This window comes from Cuculus canorus, chromosome 7, assembly GCF_017976375.1.
Source record: "Cuculus canorus isolate bCucCan1 chromosome 7, bCucCan1.pri, whole genome shotgun sequence".
Taxonomy (NCBI): domain Eukaryota; kingdom Metazoa; phylum Chordata; class Aves; order Cuculiformes; family Cuculidae; genus Cuculus; species Cuculus canorus.
The window spans coordinates 14,795,002-14,822,244 of NC_071407.1; the positions used below are offsets into that span (position 1 = coordinate 14,795,002).

The 27,243-nt window shown below is 39.0% G+C and overlaps 1 protein-coding gene across 1 annotated transcript in view; it reads left to right on the forward strand.

Annotated features, from left to right (window-relative positions):
• LOC104059750 (ligand-dependent corepressor) overlaps positions 1 to 20,952 on the forward strand; it is a 53,428-nt gene extending 32,476 nt beyond the window's left edge. Inside the window, exons 4-7 of the mRNA XM_054072105.1 lie at positions 8,570 to 8,702; positions 13,065 to 13,352; positions 16,190 to 16,283; positions 18,978 to 20,952. Of these exons, the coding sequence (XP_053928080.1) occupies positions 8,570 to 8,702; positions 13,065 to 13,352; positions 16,190 to 16,283; positions 18,978 to 19,947 (1,485 nt within the window). The 3' untranslated portion in view covers positions 19,948 to 20,952. The remainder of the gene's footprint in view (positions 1 to 8,569; positions 8,703 to 13,064; positions 13,353 to 16,189; positions 16,284 to 18,977) is intronic.
• Positions 20,953 to 27,243: the final 6,291 nt, after the last annotated feature.

Genomic DNA, 27,243 nt, shown 5'->3' on the forward strand with positions numbered 1-27,243 from the left:
ATGCGCAGATCTTCAAACCGACTTTACATCTCAGTTGGCCTCAGAGGTCCACAATAACTAGAATAAAACTCCTGAAAATTTGTGATTAAGTGAAAGCAAAAACTAAGAACATGAATGTCTACCATATAGTCTGCTAATTACATACGGTTGTCTTGTCCTTTTCAAGCTTCTACACAACATTTAGCCGAAAGGTGAGCTACCACTATATTTTCGGTGTACTTTACTAGGCTTTAGATTCTTGTTTCACATAGTAAGATTCTTGTTTCATGTAGCCCAAGATTGTATTGCTGAAGAACTGGCAATGTCTTCGCAATGCTGGTGGTAGTTACCATTTATGTGAAGGTTCCTGACGTGGTTTCCCATTGTAGTGTGTGGTGGCTTTTAAATGGGCAAAAGAAAAGATGCACAAGTGGCCGCATCTGGTGTGCTCCATCGTGTTTTGGCATTAGGAGTCTAAGGAGATTTTAGGATTGTGTGCAGATTGACACAGAACGCCGCAGAGGCAAGCAGCATTGCTAGGCAAAGGCACTAGGTGAAGGAGACAGAGATTATAAGCTCAGAGCAAGCTAGAGAGGAGTGTGAGGTAAGAAAGACCCGTGGTAGTGTCAGTCAGCCAAAATGGGCTCAGGTAGAATAATTGTTATAAATAAACCCAAGCAATTTCTGTCACTTTACATTTCAGTAGCCAAAACCAGCTATTTAAATCATTGTTCTTACAGCTGATTGATAAACAGGGACAGCAAAGAGAGCTTTGTACACGTGCTTGTCTGCTGCATGGCCAGCGATGACTGGGAGGCAGTGGGGAAGAAAAGTGAACCAGTCCAATCAACTCAGACTTGACTTCTCTGTTAACCCTGGTGATTCTTCTCATGCTTTGCAAGAGGCCACTTTTTTTACCTTTTTTTTTTTTTTTTTAAATTCCTGCCCCCTCCCAGCCTCTGTATCGGTTCCATTGGGTTTGGGTGGTTTGGATTGTGAATTGTTTTGTTGTGGTTTGTTTGTTTTCTTTTTTGTTTGTTTGTTTGCTTGGTTTTGTCTGGTTTAGGGGAGGGAGGCTGATTGGGTTTTTTTTGGGGGGGATTAGGGTCGGTTTTTCTTGTCTGGCAGTTTGGGGGGTGGTTGTTTGATTGTTTTTCTTAATTGTTTTTCTTTCATTGATTTCCTTTTAAGGTAAGAATATGTCTCTTTTTAGACCTAGTGAGTTCTTGTGTGTCACCTAAGAGAGATGGCAGGGTAGGAGTGCTTCCTTTCCTGTCACACGCCAAATGGCTGCACTGGTGGCTGTTACTGATATCATTAGCTTGCAATACAGCGTTAAATATGACTCTTATGGGAGCCTTCAAATAGTATGGATTTAACAACATAATTTGAATAAAACATCCAGCTTAATTGTTAGAAAAAAGTTTGTAACTTCATTTGGCATTTAGCCAAATGATGGCCAATCCTCAGCTGATGGGCTGAACTAAATTGGAAATGGTCCTAATTCACTTGAAATCTCTTCCATTCAGCATCTGCACTAATATCTTTAACTCTTCTTTTTAGGGATTTGCAAGCTCAGTCTTCTGTAACTGCTAAAACTTTTCTGTTCCTGTACATAAAGCAGTAACAATTGTGCTTTCTGTGCCACATCCTCTATTCTGCCTTTTTTTGTTGTTCTTGTGCTTCCTGCTACCTTTTTGGAAAGAGAACTGGGCAGGATGGGATGATTTAAGTTAGTGCTTGGATACTGCTGAGCAACAGGATTAAAAGTTGTGTAATTGATGCTGGAGCTGGGGTGAGGATGGCCGCAGTGTGTGGCTGGCCTTGTCTTCCAATGACTGCATCTCTACCAATACCCCCTCTTGGATTAGTGGAATAATTATCAGTGTGCTTGATTTTCACCTTTGGGTGACTCATAGGTACCTGGCCTGACAACTTCAAAACCAATAAAAATCACCAAGGTTCTCTGGATTTCACTTGCCCTTGAGAATTACCTGTGACTTATGAGATCAGTGGTTGTGCTTAAGAAATATTGAGTTCTGGGCTGCAGGATGAGAATTGGGGCCAAGATTACTTTATTGGCGGAGCTGTTTACAGGGAAAAGCCTACATTTACTCTCCCACCCATTTCAGTTATGTTGGTTCTTGCTTTTACAGGCAATCAGATTCAATTACATGTATTCTTCAAAGGATGGAGAACCATCTGCTGAAGTATTCTGAAGAGATTAATTTATTTGTGGCAGGAGTTCTACTTGCAGATACTGAGCAAATGCATGGATTTTTTGGCAGTCAAAATACAAGGCAGTTTTTGATAGAGAAATGGACTTAAATGACTTCATTTGAAAAGGATAATAAAATACAGGCAAAGTAGGGAGCTAAAATGTTCCCAGACATATACTTTGTATTTGGGCAAAAATTATGTGCAATAATGTAAGACTTTGAGAAACTGGATTTCTTTTTTCCATCATATAATGCAGAACAGGCAATTGGTTCAGTATGGTGTGAGCAGGGAATAACTGAGGTGCTGCTGCCGGGTTGTTAACGTGGGTGCCTGTGTGCAGAAATGCATGGGTACATTGATGGGCATGAAAAACAAAGTTAGCAGCTCTAGCTGCCTACTCATAATGAGAGGAAGGAGACTGGATTCTGTTGGACCAAACCCAGTGAGTTCTCATTTGAATAATATGCAAATGTGATAATTCTCCATTCTTGGTTGACTTTGTCTTTCACAGGGAAAACTTAGGGTGGTACAGTTTGCAAGGTGGTTGTTTTTTTTCTTGGTTTTTTTTTTTTCTTGGTTTCTTTTGTTGTTGTTGTTTTACTTGTGTGTTTTGTTTTTAATGAAGCTTTTCCTTCTAAAAGGTTGTGGTACAGAGAAGACCCATCAATACAGATGAATTGAACATTAAATATACTTTTCGCTTTTTAATTATGGTTCTTAGTTTTTCAGTGTGGCTCGCTCAATAAACTGGCAGAGCTATTGTACGGAAGAAATCTGTAGCTTCATGCAGAATGTTTATATAAAATTCTCTGTCATTTGCTCATAGTTGGAGCTCAAGGCTAGTTTAAGATTTATTTTTTAAAAAGAGATGCAGATAGATAAGGCCAGAAGAAAACACTAGAAATAAGAGGAGAAATTGGTAGAAGAATCCTTAGAGAGGATTCGGTCAAGTATATTCGTTTGGAAAAGGAAGCACTATTTTTTAAAGCTACATAAATGAATTCATACTTATTATTAAAAGAAAAAAGGGAGGGGGACACACGACTGATTTCATTACTTGATGGGAGAAGAACAAGAAATATTCTTGAGCACATTCATGATTTTATACATATATTTAAGATTCAAAAACAGCAAGAGAGAACCTGACTTCTGGGAGCATATTCTAGAGGCTCATGCTGTTGGCAGCAGAAGGTTGAGTCGGGTTTTCAAAGTACAGTAAAATGCCTGGGCTGCAGTGTAAGCACCTCTAACGGTTTTTCCAGTTGTGAAGCAGCATGTAAGGCTACTGCATGGGCAGGATTAGTTTTAAAATTCAAAGTTACTCTGATATGCTTTGGATATTTTTAAAAGTGTGTAAGTAACGGCTTTATGCAAGCATATAAAAGGTAGTATCATGCCCTTACTTGATTGTGATTGGTCATAACAACAGCCTCTGAATCTGGTGTCCTTTCACTGTGGAGGAACATAAACAATAAGAAGTAAACTGTGGTGTAAGTGTCTGAACAATTCTGAAGGATATCATTTAAAGTGTTAACTTGTAGAATAATTGAAGGTGGCAAAAGAAATATCTGAAAATGAGTTGAAGTTGTGGAACTCATAGGGGTTTTGATGGCTTTAGAATGTGTTTAAACTGTGTACAGAGATCCTCAGTGCTCTGGAAGATGCTCTGAAACATTTTTAATGGATTTCCTCACTTTAAGAAACTCAAGCATTTAGACTGTCAATTGTGTATTGGGTGATTTTAAAATAATTTGATATGGAGACTAAAACCTGAAGAGGCTGTTTGTGATAATCTCCAGCTGCATTTAGTAGTAATGCAGTGTTACGCTTTTCCTTCTGCATAAATGTCAATGCAAGCAAATTGTATTTCCATTTATTTTTTCTTTCTCCCCCTATGATAGATAATAAATGATTTTCAGTAGCTATGGATCAGTCAAGTCGAATGTCTTTTTATTTGACAAATCTGACTTCAGTCATCTTAATAAGGAAATAATATTATTCCTTACTATAAAAGTATGTATGCTCAGTAAGTGAGGGATGTCCTAAAACTAATTAAACCATCTGATGGTTTTAGTTGATGCCAAGCTGGGAAGAGTTGCAAATGCTTTGAAGGACATGCTCAGAATCGAAAGATTTGTTGTTGCAAATCTTCATAAATTTGAGAAATGGCACAGACAGGCTGATTTTGTTGAGTCACAAATTACAGATGTCTGAAAAGTGATGGCATTGTAAAAGTAGTAAACAGTTTTGGGGGCTTTACTAAGAGAGACATATGTCCTAATACCTGGAGTGGAAAATGTAAATGCTGGTGAAGCGTCACCTGCGGTGGTGTAGCATTTTAAGAGTTGTAAACAAACTGACTAGCATTGAAGCGAAAGCAACAAGAATGACTTGGTGTTGAAAGTGGAAGGAAAGAAGACAGTCTCTGATGCCCTTAAGGCTTGTCTGCAGAAAATAGTGGATTGTTCTCCTTTGTACTGGCTAAGAGTTAAGACTGTACAGTCTTAAGAGAAATGAAGTGTAGGAGAAGACAACCTATGGCTGCTGAAACATACCTTTCTTACTCACTGTTCCTGAACTTGCCTTAAAGTGAGGTGGGAGGCTGGATTGTATCCTTAGGGTCCATGGGTTGGCCGCTCAGCTGTGAGTAGTCTGTGGGAAGCCTCCCTCTTTTCTCCACGAAACTGGTTAGGAATTACTTCACACTTTTCTAGCTTGTGGGTGCTTTCCACTCTATCTTATGTGGCTTAAACATGAAGGTGCTGTTGCTGTAGCTCTACAAAACCAGTGTGCATCGTACCTTTCTCATCACGCCAGCAGTTTAGTATTTAGAACTGCTGTATCAACACTTCCTACAAGGACGGTCTCAGTGGGGATCCAGCATCAGTGCTGACAAGGCCAGGCTGTCCAGGATTAGGTGGTCTCTCAAGGTCATGCATTGACCTTGCATTTTGAAAGCCTGAGCTCTGTATTTCTAAGGTTCTTTGACTTAATTATATAGTTGTACTGTATATCTTAACATACAAAAAGAGCTTTAGCCCTTTGGGAGCGTATGCAAACCACTCTGACTGTCTTTTCCTGGAGCTATGTTGTTTCATGTAGTGGTACTGCATGGTAATTGGTGGGATCCCAGGGATGCTTCAGGGTGTGGTTCCCACCTGAAGAGAAGCACAAAGAGAATAGAATGAATTCTGTGTTGCAAATAATTTTTAAGAGTAGCTGGTTGTTTTTTTTGTAGGGTATTTCTGACCTGTGACAGTGATATCTAAATACTAATAGGTTTTTCTTCTTCCTACTACTTGCATGTTGGTACTGAAAACTTTTATGTGATTCAGGACTTTAGAGTGAGAGGACAAACATGAAGACATTGGATCAAAATAAGGAAGAAATGGTGGAAAATGGTAAAAAAGCCAGCAACAACAAACAAACAACATACCCCCAAAACTAAACACACACCTCTCCAGCTTTTGGAAATTGACTTTGAATAACAATCACAATCAAATATTTAGCATGGAAACTTGAAATTTCCTTCCGGGGTGAACTAGCTGCAAAGATTGCTGGAATAATTGTGACACAATTGATAAGAAAATAATAAAAAAATGGGATAAGAATAGATCTTTCCTGTAGAAAAGATTCTTGTTTCATATAGTCAGTGCTGTACTGCAGATGCCAGAAGATAGCTGACGATTTTCTTTATGCACAAGGTTGAATCTCCTCTCTTATATGTCCATATTTCATTACAATTTGATGTCTTGGCATGGACATTGATAAAAAACGTAGAGGCAAAGAGATGCACACTCCTTAGTTTGAGGAGAGAGTACTGCATGCTGCCTTTGCCTTGCTGTCCCCGTCTTCTCATGAATGCAAATCAAACGAGCCTTTATGCAACCATTAACCAGTGTAAGCCACTTACCACTGTTTTCCTGACCAATTCCTTTTTCTGCTTTCCTTCTCAATGTAGAAAATGTAAAGCTTTAGTTAGCTCAGGTAGATTAGTCTGTACTCTTTATACATGACATTTATATGAATAATGTAAAGTACATTTCTTTATGGTGAGGCACGCTGCCGCTGAAAGCGATTTCTACCAAGTTGCGAGGCTTGCACTTGCTGCAAAAAGTACTGAGAAGATTTGAAATGTATTGTGTTGGCCCAGGGTTATTTTGTTTTAGGCTTCTTCCACAGCTCTGGTCTGTCAAAGGGCAGAGTATCAGATCAGGTTGAAAGAGTAATGTTTCCTTCAGCTCTGAATTCTCTGTTTGTCTTTTGAATTGGAAGAAAGCTTTTTGCAATCGCTTGTGGTACTTTAGCTAGCGGATGCTAATTAACTCTAATGGATCTTATCCAGCCAAATCTTTGTGCATCAGTTTGCAGAGATGCCTTTTAAAGTAAAACTTAAAGCAGTTTGTAAATGCTTAGATATTCCAGTGGTTGTTCCAGTGCTTCCATATGCCGAGATTACCTCTATTATTAGTTAATTTGCACAAATGTTTGCTTTTTACAGAAACTGATAAGCTGGGTTCACAATTATCCTGATAATGCCTAAAAGTTAATGAAACTGGACTCAGAATAACTGTCGATAACTAGGATGGATCCTGTATTAAACTTTGTCAGATGCAGAAACAGTTTCAAGACGAGGGTGCAAGTCTGTTCTATGAAGTCCTGACTGAAAAGTAGCTTTTGTAAAAATACTGGGCTTATTCTCCACAAATATTTTTATTGTGAAATCCTGTACAGATAGTTCACATATTTTAAGTATCGGAAAAGTACAGGTGCATTTTCAGTGTGTTCGTAAAAGGCCAGTGAGCAGTGGGAGCACTGCTACTGGTTACTGGTACCTGAGTAGTGGCACAGAGGTGAACACTTTTATTATAGGTCAGTTCAAATTCATAGTCGTTAAGAGTATCTCAAAAGCACTAATCTCTCCTATGAGAGCCGGCAGGTTTGCAACCAAGCCTGGAATTGGTCTGGTGTGGAAAAAAAGTGTCAGGCACCTTGTCAGATCTTTACTTCTGCAGACTCTTACCTTCACAGCAAACATTCTATTTTACTCATTCGTCACCTCTTTCATCACATGGTCCTCATCTTTTTGTTTATATACTGCTTTTTCTCTATTCCCTGCCGGAGTTAATATCTCCCTTTGCATTTGGTAGAGAACTGTTGACTTACAAATCTAAGGTGAGAGCCCCTGTTGTTGGGGCCAGAGTCCACAGCTTTTGATGTTATTACCCTTTGCACGTAGTTCATGTGACTGCTCTGTTTGTTAGTTTACTATGGCCAGGTTGTGTAACCTTGCTTCGTTAAACCTCTTGAAGTTGAGATGGCACAAACTTGAGAATGACTACTTCTTCTCATTTATTGTGAATTATGAATGAATTGCTAGCTCGCTCTTTCGCTTCTAGTACAATGAGAATATGAGCCTGAAATCAGCTTGTACAGTAGAGCTGAAAAACCAGGTGTAGCCTAGGTATTGTGGTAGCTGGTGCTTCTTGAAGGTTAACAAAACAAAGCAAAACACTCCCTAAACCCAAAGAGTGGTTGTGTATGCATTCCAGCAGTAGGTAAATACAGGTAACTTTAATATAGCTTAAAATGAAAGTGGAGAGAGTAGGCCAGGAAACAGATTTTTCTCCTAAGCAGGAGCAAGGCATTAAAACTGAAAGAAACAAGAAGAAGGGGAAGTCTGAGGGGGAATCCAAGCATTTAGATTTTGTATTTTTATACTGTTGTCTTCTAGTTACTTGAGCTGTATTTAAAATGAGTGATTTATCCTGGCGTCTCACACAATGTAATGATCCTAGTTAACAAGTAGTTTTGAAATATTCTAGAGATAACTCAATTGCTTCCAGTTGTGAGGAAGGGAATGAATTGTAATTCGCTGTGGCTGTTGTAAGCAGCTAACAAGTTTTTCATTTAAAAGTAGCTACTACTGAGCCTTCTCACAAAAGGACTTGTTTGTGGCTAACACGTGGTCGTTTATCGCTCAGTTTGCATGAATGCTGTGCAGAGGAAGGAGAACTGTGTGTTTTGCCTGTAACGGTTATTTTTTTGAACTAAAACTAATAACTAAAGAACAAGTGCTAGGTATGAGATTTGCAGGCAAGTTTTGTAAAATAACTAAATCTTCTTTATAGTGGGCTCTTATTTCCCATAAAGCTATCAGATCTTGCATACTTCTACTACATTTACATCAAGAAAAGAGGCAAAGCAAAACGTTCTGGAGCAGTCAAAAATAAAGCTGTGATTTTTCGATAGATTCCACTCTGTGCTGACTATCTAACAAAGTTTTGAATTTAGCAGAATATTAAATGTGCAAGGAACTTAATTCATTTTGGAGTCAGGAAGATCTTACAAATATTAAATATCTTTGCAGGAACACTTAGTCAGTCTGGATGAGCCAGCCTCGGAAGCTGGGCAAGAAGCTCTGCTTAGACAAGAGCAAGCAAAAATCATTCGTTTTGAAAGGCAAGCAGAAGAGTTCCTCAATGCAGTCTTTTACAGAAAAGGTTGGTTTTCATGGGGGGAAATGGTATCTCTTGCTGGTCTTTTTGCATGCAATGCAGGTATCAAAGATCTGACATTCAAGTTGTCGTTTTATGTTCAGTATTTTTCAATAATCTTCTTATATATATATATCTATGTTTGTCAAGAGTAAAAATTGACTGTAAAATAATGTAGCAATCAAATGGTGTGGGCTTGAGACAAAGGAAGAGTTTATGATGTATTAACCCTGAAGCGTGAGAACACTGATGTTTTGCACTGTTGGAGGAATGACTCTGTTCTTACTCAGCCGAACTGCTGCCCCAAAACCAATGTTTAAGTGAGCAGGCTGTTTGGAAGACGGGGCGAGTGGTGGTCGTGGTAGTAGGTGGGTACATTTTTGTTATTACTTTAATGGGATGTGCACTTACGCAGTTTTTCTTCAAGGTCAGCAGTGTTCTCACCAAGGTCTGTAGTGATTACCCACCCCACCTCTGGCAATTGACAGTATAAAATACTGTTGGAATAGCATTAAGAGGGATACATGGAGAATTCAAAACATGATCAGCGAAAGAAAGGGAAAATGAGTAGTGTAGAATATGCTGAGAACAATAACAGTAGCTCAGTGCTATGTCTCTTCTGGAGAGTTACATCAGCTAAACTGAGCTCTTAGGAGGGCACAAAACTCATTTCACTGTTTTTTGCCAGTCTGAGAAATGGGAATCCAGAGCTTGATTCCAAATGCATCTTGAATGAAAGTACATTGTACTTATCAGTCTAACCCATGTGTGAGAAAATCTGCCAAATCAGTAATTCCAACCTGTCTGCTGGGGGACAATGCAAGGCTTCAGTTTAACAAATTAGAAATTGCTGTAGCCAGTCCTCAGCCCTTCCTCCCAGTGACCAAAATACTTAAAGGTGTTTTAAGTAGATAACAGTATCTTAGCCTTTCTTTTATGAGTCAAATGAATAAATACAAACTATACATTATGATGTATTGCATGAAGTATAGAAGCACGTAGGATGGCATGAAGGATAGTTACGGAATTACTACTGATAGTTCAGATAATGCTTTTATTCCAAGTCTTCCTTTTCAGTGTTGTGGGTTTTTTTTTTTCTTTTAAGGTTGATATTTCCTTTTGCTTTTAAATTTATTCTGTCTTTACATCCAGAAGGGCTTTAAGAAAACAAGAATTTAGAAAAAAATATAGTTCCATCTCTTCCATATGTTTTACTGAAGACTTCATCCCTTTAGCATTGAGCTTAAATTTTTATGTAAGACCTGTATACGTTTTATTAGAAATGCATGCTTTCCTAATTGTTGGAAAAGTACTGGCAGATATCGCAGCATGCTAGTGAGAGGGTTCACACTCTGTCCGTGGACTGATACGCAGAATGGGGATAACAAAATCAACTCAAATATTTAAGAATCTTTGTTATTTTTGTTTTAATATATTCTTGCTTTCCTTCCTCTGTCAAAGCTGCGTGTGGTGCAAGAGTAATAAGGGGGGGAGGAAGCCTGGCAGGAAGAAAGTCTGCGTCCTTAAAGCACTGTTGTCAAGCCTGGCTGTATTTAGATTGCTCAAAAGGTTATTCTGACTTAGGCCACTGCCATAAGATCCCCAGGCACTGTCATACCAAAGAGGACACAAAGAATGGCAGAGCTCTGATGCTCTTTCATGCCAGTGATTAGCTGCGTTATTTCTTTCCATTCTCACTGCCAGCAGCATTTGAGACTGGCGTTTTGTAGCCCAGGCACATCAGAGAAAATGCAGGTGTTCTGTGAACAGATGCCTGTTGCATGTCAAAGACGGGCGTTCATGTGCTTAACATACATAGGTAATTAGCACGATCAGCAAACTTCATGCACAGGTTTGCTGCCCATTAAAGTTGGTACTTTCTCCCTGCTTTGTGCCCCTGGCACTCTGACTTCTTAATGTCTCTTTCAGATACTCATACTCTCCTGTGCAAGCAAAGTGGGAGCAGCTAGCTGTCCATTTCCTTTGCCTTGTAGCAGAGTGGGACTTTCTTTAGATGACTGAATGAAGTCATACCTTTTTTGTTTGATACTGCCCTTCTAAGATTTCAGTATAGATAAAATACACAAAAGCTGTTAAGGTTTTAAAGCTTGGAGGTACTGTTAGACTATTTATAGCTGATAAATATTTGCTATGTTTTTCTTCTCTGGGAATTTCTATGTTTTAGTTAATTTTAAGTTGTTTTTTTTTTCCAAAACCCTGGATGTGGAGTCAGAATAAACATCTAGTTAATTTCAAGTGATGCTGTGAATGTTTTCCCCTCACTTCTGAACAGCTTTAATCCTTAGCATTCAGGTTTTATAGTAAGCAAGAAATCTTTCTAGTGTACCTTTCTAGCAGGGTGCTAGGTAACTACCCTTCTGCTTGAAAATAGAGTTTTGTGTCCTGAATTGGTGAGTTTATCTTGAGCAGCCCCAGCAAGCTCTCACTAATCACTCTGTGCTGATTCTTTGAAGCTGCAGGTTCCAAAGATGCATGGCTGTAGGCATATGAGTGTTTTCTCCCAAATTTGTACCGTGTTCAACTGTAAGCATTACTGAATTGTACATAAGAGCATGGGTCCACAGTAAAGGCATGATTCTTTAGAAAATATAGATGCCATAGAGCTCTGCATTCCTGCCTGCCCCACTTGTGTATATTACAAGCATGTGTCAAATAGTTGGTATCAGTGGGATTGTGCAGTCAGTTTGTGCCCTTCTGGGCTTTCCTAGAGCCTTTCGTGTGTCCTTCAGTAGGTTATAGTAGAGAGGTTAGGCAATGGAAGAAATGTCACCATGGTGTAAAAAGTCTTCCACGCTTCTCTAGGCTTGTGTCCTTGTGGACCATTTGAGAAGAAAGTGAGAGTATAAACGTACCTAAACTTAAGTTTGGTTCATCTCTTGGAGGCTTCTTAGAACTCAGCATCTCATCCCTAGCAACTACAAAACATCCTGTAGATTTTACAAGAAAGTTATTTTGCCTTACATATACATCTTGGAATATAAGAATTCTTTTTCTTTTTTTTTTTTTTTCATCAAGAGAAGCAGTAGCTGCTTACAGCTGCTTTGGTTAGTGGGCAACTCTGTGCTCAAACCTTTGTGTCAGTCATCCTTTTCGGATATTCTACAGCTGGTTTGTTGGATTGATGCACTTTTTTGTCAAAAATGGTGGCAAAAGGCAAATCTGACACCGAAATGTCCCATGAAAGATTTTGCTAATGCTTCTAAGAGTTCAATCTCGATAGATTACCTTTCAGCCTGGGCAATTTTTTTTTTAAAAAGGAAGTAAGCACTTCTCTATTATTCCGTTTTGAGAGCTGCTTTTAAAGATTTCCTTGGTGCTGTACCACACAATTTTCTCTGAATATTTCTCTGAATCAAACCTCTTGAGCAATTTCTGGAGTTGTTGTGTAATCATGGAGTCTTATTTTTGGGGGAATTTTTTTGTTTTGTTTTGTTTTTTAAAACAAAACAAACCCTGATTTGACGAGAGAACACAATAGGTGTTTGAGGTGCAGTGGCAGGACTTCGCTTCTGTGATTTAGATTTACAGTTTTACTTTCACATCCTGAGTTACTCCTGTTCCAAAATAGTGATTTTTGCCAATGTTTTTTTGGGTTGCCTACATCCCCAAATACCTTTTGTATTTGTACAGTATTTCATATAAATTAATTGGAATGTCTACCTGTTCCATTTCACATTTCTTACTAATAGATTTAGCAGCTCTTCTACAAATAGAACTGGTTTTTTATGTGACACATCTTAGGTTTTTTATATGTGAAAATTCTGTTGGTAATCCCTGATGCTGCATTGTTTATAATGATGTAAATGTCAAAAGGAATGGATAGAATGGGGTGGGAGATACTTGAATGTTTGATCTTCATGTGAATTATTTTGAAGAATCAGAACTATAGGACTTCATTTCACAGTAAACTTGTAGGGGACAGCTGCAACTCCATTCTCCTTTCCCCCCTTCTGTAGCTGCAGGTAAGTTACTAAGTTCTTCCACCAAATAACCTGTTTGAAGTTTTGGAAATGAGTTGCGTTACTTGGTGCTTTTCTTCATGGATCTAGCTCTCCTTTCAGTCACCACATCTCTTAAAGGTCTGGTCAAATGTATGTGTGTTTGAAAACAAAAGATGAGATGATTGCACTTTTCTGTTAAGAGACTGTTACTTTGGGAAGGTTATACCAGAATTAGCAGTGGTTCTTGTTCAGGTATTGTAAGACTGAAGTACATTTTCTACAGAAACTATTTTATCTTTGCCTTTTGGGGTTTTTTTTCCCTAGATTTTTTTAAGTAAACAATGACTTAATATAAAAGCTGTTTTACTTAAAGTGCTTCCTTAAAAAGAATCTCTAATATTTACAGACAGTCCTAGGGTCTCTGACCCCAATATTCCCCTAGTGGCCCGTGAGATCATGCAGCGAATGATCCGACAGTTTGCTGCTGAATATACCTCAAAAAATAGCTCTACTCAGGACTCCAGCCAGCCCAATAGCACAAAGAACCAAAGCCTGCTGAAAGCATCTCTGGTCGCCTCCTCTCCCACGGCTGCAACTGCTCAGAACCCTGTGCTCAGCAAACTTCTCATGGCTGACCAAGACTCACCTCTGGACCTTACTGTCAGAAAGTCTCAGTCAGAACCTAGTGAACAAGGTAGGACTCTTACCAGTGTCTTGCATCTTACACTGATCTGTTAATGACTTTCTTTTGCAAAACCAGGCAATTAAAAGTTTGCACTTTTACATAAAATGGATAAATGGTAGATGAGTTTACGGTAGCATAACGACTAGCTTGGTGTGGCTGGGAGAAAACAGACTTCTTGAAACAATGTAGGTCCTGTAGACATGAGTGATTCTTCTGGAGAAGGGCATAGGGGATGGATGTGCTCCAGACTCTGAGGACAAGTGTGCTGTTCTGCTGGGAGCTGAGAAGGAAACAGTTTGCCAAAACAGACAGCACGCTTGCTGATAAGTTCACGTGTTCAAGAAAGCCACAACATGGTCTCCTTTCTGAAGACCAGCGAGCAGTATGAAAGACTGTTTTATTTTCTTCTTGGTCGTAGTGTGAAAATGGCATCTCTTGAAAGTCTGTGAGAAATTGGTCTGTGCAGACTGTAAAAATGTTACTCATGAACTGCACAGAACTTCCAGGTTTGTGCCTTTGGAAGAAACGTCTCTTTCCTACCTTAAAAATAGACGTGTTCTGCAGAGCACAGATTGAATAACTTATAACAGTGTTGCAGAGCTTGTTTTAATTTGAAACCTTGCTTTCCATCAAAAGTGCTTTTTAACAAGCAAATTCGGTGAGTGGTTATAGTAAGTGATTTTTTTTTTTTTCCTGAAACTGTTCAGTAGAGGTTATCTTAAATGTATCCTACTGATAGGATTAAAATTTGCCCCTTTATCCTTCTTTAGAAATGTGTTGATATCTGAAATGTGTTGGTGTCATTCTATCAATTTCAAAGCATGCTGCCCATCATCAAGTAGAAAGGATGCCTTTTGGTAGCTAGTTTAGCTGTCCCTTTGTTCTTTGAACTTAGGCTTATGAAGCCTGTCTTAGGTTAATTTTGTGTCCAGCAATATGCAGCTTGGGCATCTGGACACTTATTTTACTTACAGCACTTATTGGCAGTTGTTGCCACACTGAAGTGACAGAGCTGCAGTGAAAGGTTGTGTGGTGTCTTGAAGCGAGGACTGGTACGTTTAGCTGAGAGGCATTTGTTTCTAGCTAACTTTATTATTTGTGTGTTTCACTATTGTCTTTTGCATGTGTGTTTGTTAATGTTAAACTGTTGTCATTGTGGAGCTTTTCTCTGAAAGAGAGGTAGAAGAGGAGAGAATCCATTTTGCTGCTTTTCATTTTTTAATTAGAGGATTGTGTGGTGAAGAAGAAAGCAGGTACACAACCTGTTCTTTAGCTACCCTGTGACAAAAAAACTGTGAGATCATTTATGATGTTCATAGCACTTGTTACAAATTGGAACATGTGCATCGTAACTTCTACTGTAATCTGTTTGTTGATGTCTGTTTTTTCCAATTTACATGTAATGTAATTGGGAAGAAGTTTTGCCAAACTTGTTAGTGAAAGATTTAAGAGGCTGTCATGGAAGACTGCTAGTGGTGCTCTTTGTTATTTCTGTTCTAGCAGGCTGAGGGGAGCCCAGCTAGTTTCCAAACTTCTCCATGGGGTGCAGAGCTGGTCCTACTTGCCCTCAGAGACTTTTGTAGGTCATTATGACCCTTCTGGTTGAGGGAGTGTGGATGCAAGTGCCTTTGGCAGCAGCCTGTGCGGTTCAGCATGGCCCCTTGAAAAGGAGGTGCTACTTGATCCAGTCTCTGTATCTAGTGGCTGCATAAGTGTTGTTCAAAAGGAAGATTGAATTGTCTACTTGCTTAAGTTTGGGTCATGGTGTGTTCCCAAAGGCAGTGGGTGGAACAGCTTTCCATAAGTTAATTCTAGTTCCCTGTTTATCATGTTTTTTCTCCATATGTCAAATGAGAACTTCAAGCAATCTGAAAGCCGTCTTATATTGTTCTGTGATGGGTGGTGTTTACTTGAATAGATGGAATGAGTGAGAAGCTCCAAAATGTTGCTTAAGTTTACCTTGCCAACAGGTTTAATTAATCTTTGCCTCATAAATTCCTTAAAAGTTTCCAGGAATTTCAAATGGCTGTGCTGCTTCTATGACAATGTTGCCCTTATTAAACTAACCAGAATTTCGAGTTGTTTCAGTGCAGTGGGAGCAAGGCTTTTCTAGCAAAAAGTGCTCCCTTTTCTGTTGCCTAGAAATGCAGAGTTTGCGTAAGGGCTTGCACAGGAGGAAGGGTGAGTGTGAGGAAGGGCGATTAGAGAGAATTGAAGAAGCAGTCCAGAAGGAAAAACAATTTGGTGTATGGAAGAAGAGAGGGAGTAAAATGGCACAGTGGAGAGGGGAAAAGCAGCAGCTTTGCCAATATGGATGCATTGGAGACACAGGAAAAAGGATGCTTCTAGCTGCCAGATGAGGAGGAACCTCACGTTTGTGTTTGTGCATGTTTGAAAGTGAGTTTCCAGGATGAAATTCTCAAACTTTGCTACAGAGATTTGGATTAAAAAATAAATAAATACTGGCTTAATAAAGCCCTAGTGTGCATGTGGAATATCGCGGGAATTTGAAGATTGTCTCATTTTGAGAGCACTGAGGGTTAGTTCTGCAATGGGCTGTGTTGTATCCTGAACTGTCACTTGTGGGTCATCTCTTATTTTCTGGCTGTGGGAACTGAGGCACTTTTAGTTTTGCTGAATTGTGTTGTGACTTCTGAGGACTGTGTTAAAGTCGCTTATAAGCCAAACTGCAAACAAATCCAAGCCTTATGTTGTTTAAAAATAATATAAAATAGAAAATAATGTGTGCTATATATGACTTTAGGCCAAAAGACCTGGTTTTGTCAAGGAACAACGTGGCTGCTGCTGCTTCTTCAGACACTGAAGTCTTTCTTTTGTCTCTACAGACGGTGTGCTTGATTTATCCACTAAGAAGAGTCCTTGTGCCGGCAGCACCTCTCTGAGTCATTCTCCAGGATGCTCCAGTACGCCAGGAAATGGGTAAGAGAGAGCAACTTTCTATGACCTTCTAAAACTGTTTTTTACTAAAAGTGTGTGCTTACCTCCTGTTAATTTTAACTTGCTTTTGGTGTTAACCCTTTGGAGTAATGTGTTTTTCAACTCGTGTCTTTGGCAAATGCCTTCACCCCACCTGCCAAATAAGAGCTGTTGCAAACTGAAACAGAACTAACTTGCAGTTAAGAACTCTAATAGCTGTTATTTTGGCCAATCTAGTGCTTAGCCAAAGTGTTTTCCATTACCTGCTTTTTGGGTTTAGTGATAAGTGATGTCTGTGGAGATGCAAGTTCAGTTAAATTTAACTTAGATTTCATTTCACTTAGGGGAAGGTCAGCTGACAGCAGAATTTATTTTCGTAGTAGCAATGATTTGGGTGATGATCCAAGCTAAATTAGATTTAAACCACTGCATGCTCTTTGTTAATATTTCCTACCATAAACCACAACTTAAAAGAAAAAGCAGGGGGGAGTCTGGTACCTCAGAGAACTTTAAATACGGCTTTTTGGATTCATGGTTGTACTGTAGCATTGAATAAGGATTTTCTTAGATATTAAAATAAGAGGTGCACTACTTTTGCCTTAATTAGTTCAAGGAATAAAAGAATGTCATATCAAAAAATGTCTTTTAGGTTTCATGTCTCTTATGGTCACCATTTGCATACATTTAGAAAGCCTTAAGCTAGGATTGAGTTAATTGTACTGGAGAGGCTGACTGGGAGTAAGAGGGATTCTGGATGTCGATGGGAGAATTTTATCTTGAAGCTACTGTGGAGAAGTAGGGTTTTTTTTAGTGAAGTACAGAAGCAGTGTATGGTTTAAACTGCTATTTAATTGCTGGATTTAGCTTTACAATAGCCTTTGAAAAACTTGAAAATTGAAACTAACAACCCACCACCAGTCCCATATACCACTAGCAACTGGTTTAACTTTTGCATTTCTCTTTGGAAAAATAATACCGTCTCAGATTTCTCCCTTCAAGATTACATTTTTCATTTAATACTTACATAATTGGAACACTTAGATCCTTGTTTAAAAGTTGGTCTTGATGCTTTTTCACAATTCTTTAGCATAAACTTTCCCTACCATCTCTCCTCTTTCCTTCAGTTCTGAAGAGGTTATTTCCAGCTTTATTTTCCTAGGAAGGCAGCAGAAGCCGCTGAGGCTGTGTTGTTTGTTCCCTTGTTTGTGTATGGAGCGAGGGCCGAAGTCCAGCACACAGGGATGGCAGGGCCAGCTTCTGGTGCTGTCCTGATCAGTTCTGCGGGTCCTGAGAAGATGCGGCGCTCTGGCACCTGTAGTTACTGGTGCAAGTGTGTGATACACAAGAGCGACTGTAGGCTCTTCAGTGTCAATGACATCCAGCGTGATTCTCTGTCCCAGCCAGCCACCAGTCTGACCCGTGTTTAGGTGCAGAATCACCAATGTGCATCGTGATGCAGAGACAGGGCTCCGGAACAGCCAACTCGCATTCGTTAGTCTGGATTTTGTTGTGAATCCTTGTTGACTCTTGTTACTGACTTAGCTGTGACCTGTTCCGTCCTGGGGAGAAACCAGCAGTGTATGTGTACTGAGCACTGCATGTTACATGCCAAGTCCTCTCAGTGGATGCCTTTTCTCTAGAGATCTCTTTTAAATCCCAGTGCGATGTTAACAAGAATAATGTAGCTTTTCAGCTCCACATATCCTATCCTTAAATAATGCTGACTTAGCTAGAGGGCTTTACACCAGAGTAGTGTCCCAGAGCATTAAACCAGAATTGCTTACTCTTTGTTAATCTGTATGTTGAACATTTCAAAACTCGAGGGTGGATTTCGAAGGTAGCGTGACTTAGTTACTACAGGGGACTAAGCAAGCAAAATATTAAGAGTCACACGTAGTAGTACTTTGTGTCATGGAAAGAACACTTGTGACAAAAGGAAAATGGTAAAAAAACATACCGCTTTTTCTGCTGTTAACCCTGGGGCTGGATGACAGTTGGAACTTAGATCTTCTTTTTTCCTAGCCATGCTACGTATCAAATGAGAATCAGGGGCATGTATATATGCAGTTAGTTGTTGAGAGAGCAGTTTGGTAAGTGTAGTGTAATGTACTTTCATATTTGGTGCTTAAAGTCAAGCAAATACCTTTGGGGCCTGCTAAGAATGTTTTCTTTGTCCTGAGCAGCGATTCTTCGATATGATGTAAGTGAACATCATCCGAGGTTTCCACCTGTGTGTAGATGCTGCAGGCGGCAGTCGTATTTGCCTGTTGAATATGTTGCACTTTGGCTTACTCTTTTATTACTGTACTTGTTTAGTGGTAACGTCACATCAGTAACACAGTTGTGTGTAGATCTATGGCGATTGATCACTACTTTGTAATTAAGGTGCTATTTTCAGACGCTTGCGCGAAGTCTTTTCTACTCCGAGAATTTGTGAACCCAACCAGAGACCAGCCAACAGGTTTCATTTTTCTTTGCCCAAAAAGCTTCTCTTTTTTTACAAACAAGTTTTAAAACTGATGCTGAGACCTAAAAAAAACCCAAAAAAAAATTAAAAAAAAAAAATTTAGAGAAAAATAAATAACACAAAAAGTGATGTTACCCAAGCAAGGCCTTCTAATAAAGGAGTGGCCCCCTCACCCATCCCTCCCTACCTGTGCAAGTCCTGCTCACATCAGTTTCCTTCCATCCAATTAGGCGACCTGGGAGACCCAGCCAGCACCATCCGGAGGGACTACAGAGTGGTGATGGGGTACCTCCAAGAAGCTTGCAGGATGGAACCAGGGAAGGTTATGGCCACTCCACATCTCTTAAAGTACCACTGGCTCGATCACTCCAGATTAGTGAAGAACTGCTGAGCAGAAACCAGTTTTCTACGGCTGCCAGCCATGGGCCATCTGGACTACAGAATCATGGACAGCACTTAATATTATCCAGGGAGGCTTCTTGGGCAAAACCACACTACGAATTCAATTTCAGCCGCATGAAATTCAGGGGAAATGGTGCACTCAGCAACATCAGTGACCTTCCTTTTCTTACAGAAAACTCTGCCTTTCAAAAAATGGCACTTCAAACTAAGCAGGATGGGAAAAAGGACGTGAGCCATTCGTCTCCTGTGGATTTAAAGATACCACAAGTTCGAGGCATGGACCTTTCATGGGAGTCCCGCACTGGTGACCAGTACAGCTATAGCTCTTTGGTAATGGGTTCACAAACGGAGAGCGCACTTAGCAAAAAGTTAAGGGCTATCCTTCCAAAACAAAACAGGAGAAGTTTGCTGGATGCTGGACCAGATTCCTGGGGCTCAGATGCTGAGCAGTCTACCTCTGGACAGCCATATCCCACCTCAGATCAAGAGGGAGATCCTGGCTCCAAGCAACCTAGGAAGAAAAGAGGGAGATACAGACAGTACAACAGCGAGATACTGGAGGAAGCAATCTCTGTGGTCATGAGCGGGAAAATGAGTGTTTCCAAAGCTCAGAGTATTTATGGGATCCCCCACAGTACACTGGAGTACAAAGTTAAAGAGAGGCTGGGCACTTTGAAAAACCCTCCAAAGAAAAAAATGAAATTAATGAGGTCGGAGGGGCAGGATGTTTCAGTGAAGATTGAATTAGATCCCCAGGGAGAAGCAGCACAAAGTGCGAATGAATTGAAAGATGAGTAGGGATGTTGTAGAGTGCCAATTACTTTGCAAACTGGGTGAGCACTACTGCATAGTTCAACCACCACTGAGCGCACCTGATTCTCTTATTTACTGCAATGCTCTTTCCTTTGCAGTTTAGCATAGATTTGGGTGGACACAGGTGAAAGGTGTGCTCTGAATGTCACATTTGTAAATTTTTCTAGCCTGGTATGGTGCAGTTTCCCTCCTCACATGCCCACTACCCCTTTTTTTTCTTTTGCCTTTTGCATGTTTCTCTGTAAAAGAGAGTTGAGTTACCTCACAAAGAATGCAGATCTGTGGAAGTAGACACCTTGCCTGTAGAGCCTGCCTGAACTCCTGGTGTTGGATTTTTTCATTTTTGCCTTTATAGAAATAAGTCCACTTTTGTTAAACCGATGCTCTCTCAAAACCAGGCTTTTTTTTTGAATGAGAATCAGACTGTCATTCAAAGTGTTTCAGAAATCTTTTTTTCCCCCCTCCTTTTCTTTGATCCAGTTGATTGGAAGATCTAAGCTACATCAGGTTATTTAGGAAAGGTACCTCTCTCAAACTCAGATTTGTTTATTAAATGGATAATCAATTGGATCTAATTAGGCTCTCCACTGTTTTCTTTCTAAATTAAGCATACTTTCATTCACTATCTGCTTAGTGCTCACCCGGAAGGGAGGGGAGGGAGAACTTAAATACACTACCTTCAGAATATGTCAGTTAATTATTTGTAACACTACCTTCACTGTAATTTTGTTTGCTATTTTCGAAGGGTGATATTTAGACTCACCTGCTTGAGGATGTAGCCTTATCTCACGGAAGACAAGCTTCTCGCAGTCAGGAGCAGTCAGGGTACACTAAATGATGTATTAGGGTATGCCTCATCGTAACAGAACTATGGTTCTTTGTGACCTTTACGCTTTTTAACGACTTGATTCTGAGTTTACTTAACTATGTGGTTCCAACAACTAGTTTAAATGACTCTAATCTGGGGAAGGGGGATTTGTGTAACAAAACTACTGTGATATTGCAAAAAAAGAAAAAAAAAAAAGAAAAAAAGAAAAAAAAAAGCCCACAAAACAATGATCTCAAACGTTACAACCTCAGTAGTCTGCCCAAATATCCACTTTAGTGAAGGAGCTTGTTAATGTTCAGGGAAGAAGTGAAACACTGGTAGCCTGATCTGACTCAGGCTCTGCATCATATCTATCTGTAATACTGTCAGGGTCGAACACTCAATGAATGGGTGTTTCCTTTTTAAATATTACAGTTGCCAGTAGCAGGAATTAATCCAAGTCCTGCTTTTTTTTGTTGTTTTTATTTAAACTATTTTGATAGTGGTTTAGCACATGCTAGAATAAGCATTTAAACACCGTAAAAGCACTCCTGAAACCACAAATCCATTTTTTTTCAATACGATGATATCGTTATGGAGATCCAGGATAAATTTTGTACAGAACTTTTATCTTTGATACTTTCTGCGGGAGTGGTCAGTAACAAGGTGGAGCTTGCTGGACTTACCACAGTATGACCAAATCTGAATTGCTGGTTATTTGAGTAGAAACAATTTGGTCTTAATCTGTGCAAAAGGTAGATAGAATTACCATTTTTTTTCCTATTTGCACAACCAAAAGAAGCATTGGAGTTTTTGTGTGAGAGCATTAAGTGATGTCAGTGATTGAAAGTGGTTTCTCAAAGCATTGGGAGGGTGGCCTAGATAGCTCTAGGGATGCTGAATGACTTCTGGATCCCATTAGCCTCTCCCCTCCCCAGCAACTTCATATTGTCAAAGGTTAGGCACACCATTGCTGTCATTTTAAATATGCACTGCTCATTCTTGAAACGGACTGGGCATTTGGCCCCGAGTATACTTTGGTTTTGTTTACTTACTATATTTTAGTACTCAAAATCCTGGTTCCTCGTAGCTCTCTAGTTGTCATCTTAGCATTTAAAGCAGTTTAAGCTCAGTAGCAGTATCTAAACTCTGCAATACGTTCCAGTTTAGCTGGTGATTGCAATAAAGGCGCAGTTAAACGTGTGGTTTCATCTGCTGTTGGAGGTTATAGAGGAAGTTTGCTGCAAGTTTTTTAAAAAAAAACAACAGTAACACAGTTTTACTGTTCAGAGAGGTTTAAACTTTTGCAGTTGTCTTTATTTAAGCAACATGAGCTGAGTTTTAAAAAACTTGTCACTGTAGTGTATGTGGAGTGCTCATTTTACTAACCTAAATATTTTGTATGTGTATGTTTAAGTGGGTGACAATCGTGCAGCAGAAGAATGGTGTGCCTACCCTTTAATGCTGCAGTTTTAAAAGAGAATTTGTCTTGTCATTTCAGGCTGTAGGCTAAGAATTGTAAATAGACAGTGAGAAGTTGAGTACTTTTTATTTGCTTTGGTTAGAAAGTGAATTTAAAAAAAAAAAAGAAAGCAAACAACAAACCAAACGCGTAACTTTCTCAGTTTAAATGACCTGAGACCTGAAGATTGTAATACTCGTGTCTGCAAAGCTTTTAAACACAACACTTGATCTGTGATAACTTAATATTCAGGTAATCTTTCTTTTTCGAGAAGCTTTTGAACAACCGTATTTCCTCCAAAGGTCTCTGCTTAAAAAGGAAAAAAAAGAAGAAAGTGTAGATTATTTTTTAAGCACTAATTGCATTACGTTGGTAACTGCAATATAAAATAGCCATTATTGTTTTGTGAAGCATGGTTGAGATTAGGTAGTGGTCCCTTTTTAAAATTTCATGAGCCTCTCAAAAAATAAAAACAAATTTAAAAAAAAAGCTGCTGAATATTCAAAAGATATATATTTTACCTTATTGTAGGTTTTGTAAATTTAGTCTGTAATATTCAGGTGCACCTTTTAATGTTAACTTTTTGTTTCAAAGTCCCATCTAATGTATTTTCTCTGAGGTGATTCATCACGCGAGACTAGTATCACTCAAAGTGCTGCAGTGATCACTAATGTTTTCTTTCATTTCTCACTACAGATTTTTTACAGGCGCTTTCAGTGTAGCTAACTAGTAGTATTTGGGATCATTTTAAATATATGATTGGAATTAATGTTTGTCCATTAGCATGCTTAATTTTCTGCTGACCAGCAGTTTGCATGGCCAAAATCCCTGATTGACCATATTTTGGTGTGGGAAGGTGTGGTTCACTGCTGTCTTTGTAACAAAAGCCTTGTTTCTCATGTTATTTCTGGTAAGTGGATGCTTATGCTACTTGGATCACTTGGACAGGAGAGAAGGTTTGAAATCTTCCTGCTGCTCTTTTGAGATCACATTAACGTGTAACGTAGACAGGCTGCAACCCTGTGAAAATCGAGACGTCGTTAGGAGGAGGCCTTCCGGGTATTTTTCGTCACTAGTTTTCTCTTATTCCCGAGAATGTCCATCCGATGTAGTTATTGGACTTAACAGTATTGTTGTGTACTACGTTGATGTAGCTGAAAAAGCCTGACAGCAAGAAACTGTGAATAATATTTGTGGCAGTCTCTGAAAACTAGTTTTTCAGTCCAAGTATCATGAAGGAGAATCCCTCTCCCCTACCCCATCCTAGAAACGTAATTTTATATTTTGTGTGTATAAAGTTTTAAGAATCAAGTTTCATATTGTACTGAAGTTTAGGTGTCGCTTGGTAAATCTTTGCTGCAGCATATAATTGAAGATGAGTAAGGCTTAGTGTGGTAGGGGTCCTGGTGTGGAGTTAATTATCGTACAGTTCTGGTGAGAAAGCCCAACATGTATGAAATGTGTCCTTTTTTTTTTTTTATTTGGACTTGTAAGATGTAAAAGTGCTTTTTTAGATCTCTGACCTATTACAAACTATTACCTCACTTTCAGCCAGCTGGATCCTCATTCCGCAGTGTTGTAGGCATTATTGTGGCCGTAATGCTTGAGTACAGCTATAGAGTCGAACGTTTCCAGTTAGATATTGTAAGGACACATTTCTGGACTCATTTTTATTTCTGTCAAAAGGTATTTTACTTTCCAGTCATTCTCTGTTTGTTTCAAAGGCTTGAGACAGTTTCCTTTAGAATTTCTCGTTTTTCCCTGTTAAGCAAGAGAAGTTGCTGCATAAGCAGTACAGGTATGCCTCTGTTTTCTTGTTGCAGAACTCAGTGATTTGATGCTTGCATTACCAACTCTATCGCTAGACCTGAGGTTGGATTCTGAATTTTCATGGCAATTGGAAAACAAATTATTTTTAACAAATGCAGATGTACAGGTAGGATAGTGCCTCTTGGAACACATTCAGCTTCTTTGTTCTCGAGCAATTCCTTTATCACCCTTTTTTGTAGAGCTTTCCAGTGCTCAAGGATATTCTGAAGCATGGGAGGCAACTGCACATGGGGTTTAGACCGGTTGAGAGCAGGCTAGGAATAGCCTGTGCTTTCTCTTGTGGCAGGTAGACGTTTAAGTCTAAATATTTCTTTCATGAGAACCTGAGAGTACATTACCTTGCCCTGGAAATTTGCAGGAACTGGCAAAGTGATTCAGAGGCTTTAGGGTTGAGTAAGCTCTGTGTAGATCAGAACAACTTTTTAGTTCTGATTGCATTGCTTTTTATATCACTTGCAACAATTGTTATACAGGCAAAACTGGAATTGTCATGTGTTTCTTCCCAGTTTAGTTTGAAGTAATGCTCTTTAAGATGTCCTTGAGTTTTAGAAGAACATGATGTCCAAGGAGTGAAGGGAACACTGTGCCCTTCCCTCATTTCTCAAAAACAGTGCGGCTACATCTGTAATGTAAAGAGCTCTTTCTTCAGTGAAGACAGAATTTTAACTCTTCGGAGCAAGAATGCATATACATGTTGCAGTCCAAACTCTTACGAAGGCAAACTTAGTAACCTGTACTGAAAGCTTTGTCACAATACTTTAAATATCTTAAATTCTCTGCCAGATGTTAGAGGTAGAACAGGAAGAGTCGTTTCCCTCATTTTCACGAGGATCAGAAACTTTTAGCTTTTCCCTGCAAATGTTTCAGAAATTAAATGTAACTTCAGTCTAGGTCAGTGTTGCTTTTTCTTGGCACCAGTAGATAATATTGACTGATACTGCTTTGAAAAGCTGTATCTAAAAAAAATTGAGACTAGTCTTGGTATTATAAAGGTTTCCACTTGATCTCAAATTACAGAGAAAACTCCGTAACCAGAGCCTTCAGAAACCTGAAAATATGCGCTGCTAGTTATCTGTTGTTCTGTTGGATCTGGCAAATACAATAACCACTGCAGTTATTGATTTCTTATTATCCAGTGTACAAACACAATGTACTGTGGTGATTGCTAACCAGAGAGATATTGTGGACTCAAAATGACCTGTAGATGCACTCCACCTCTACCAGAAAGAACTCTGAGTAGTTACACCATTCCAGTGTCCACCTCTCTCCCTCTCTCCTGTTCTTGCTCTGACTGGGGCGAAGTCTCTATACCAGTATTATAGCAGCAGTTTTGGACTTCATGTCCTATTGAATTATGCCTATATTCAGGTATTGTCACAAAAAACTTCATATTCAGAGGAATTTATTTAATCCTAACAAAAATCTTAGCCCAGATGCAAAATCAATTTTTCTGGGTACTAGGAGGAAGGATTTTTTTTTTTTGACCTGTCCAGGGTATTTCATTCACCTTCTTGAAAACAAACATCCTCATCCCTGCCCTGTGCTTGTCTCTATTAATAGGATAATTTAGAAGGACTCAGGTTGATAAATCTACCTGATGGAGCAGGGACCTCATTCTAGCTGGAGCAGGAAAAGTTAATGTCAGAAAACAATTCCTGTAGTCATCACCTTGTACAGTGTCATGTTTTTTTCCTACTTGGAAATAGTGAAAACACTACTACAGCTCCAAATACAGTTTATCAACTACTTGGTGCTACTTTTATCGTTTTTGCAGATGATATTTTTTATGCCTGCATGAAAGCATGTAAGAAAAGCACTTGTCTGACCTATTCTAAAGTACCAGAAAAGGGATAAGTGACTGCAGCACTTTTTCTGTTACAATGCCAGAGTCTTAATTGAAATCTGGTCTTCAGGTTATAAGGTATTTTAAACGTACAATCTGGGATCATTAATGGCTATTCAGGTCAGATCACAAGTTCTCTTGAGATACTTTTAAAAACTGGTACAACAAAATATTCTGAAGTTCAGGCAGGGGATGTATATGCCTGATATTTTTAACTAATCGTTTCAATAGACCATTTCAGGGCTTGACATTTGGAATCTGGGATGATGGGTAGGGAAAGGGAAGTTTCCCAAACTGAAAAATCATTTTGGACCATTTATTAATGTTCGGTTTGAAAACGATGTCACAAGAAAAATGGGTAGGGATTCTTTCTCCCTTATGCCTTCAGGGAATGAGTAGTATTTAGAATCTCTGGCTGAAATTCAAGCCTTTTTACCATGTAAATTTTTAATATAAACTCATTGACATGCTTTTTACATCTGAGGACTGAAAATGGATCTTAATGTTTAAGTTGTGGAATGGTATATTTCTTAAATGAAGGGGGAACATTTAAAAAAATAGATTAGAATACCAGCATTAGTGAGCTTAAGGAATTTTAGTATGTAATAGCAAAGTATAGCAAAGTATTTGATTAAAAAAATTAATCTTGAATTGCTAGTCTGTAACTAGGTGCATTCTAATTTAGCAGGTGAATATTCTTTACTTATTGATATATGATGGGCTTTTTGCAAATAGAAACCTTTATCTGAGTCCCATGTGTTGCTTGTACTGATGGGATGTATGCTTACAGCAGCTTACTGCTGCTTTAAAATGTATAAAATATGTTTTGAGTGTTTGCTCATAACTCTTTCTAACCTCCACTTGTTAAATTGTCAGACATTGGTATTTTATCAGTCCGCAATGTAAGTTTAAACTAATGTTCTTAGGAATCCAACTTGTACACACACTGTTTAAAAACCCTCAGGGACAGTTTACACACTATCCTCACTCAATTCAGGTACTTGTACTCTCTTCTTAAACCTAGCAGTGACTTGTATTTTGTTTTGCTTTTCTTTTGACGTGCTGATAGCACATCCTTGATGAATGTCAACTTAAAACTCAGTTCAGGTATCCAGGTATAACTCAGCCAAACGGATTTTAAAGCTGCATATTTACTCTCCAGCACACAGTGCCTCAGACACTTATAGTGGCATTCTGTATATTCAGTTATTACTACTGAGCAGATCGTGTGGGGGTTCCTGGTATGTATTGTAAGAAATTCCTATGTATATTATATAATATGTATTATATTATATACATATATAGTATATATGTTATCTTAAACTTATATATTTTAAA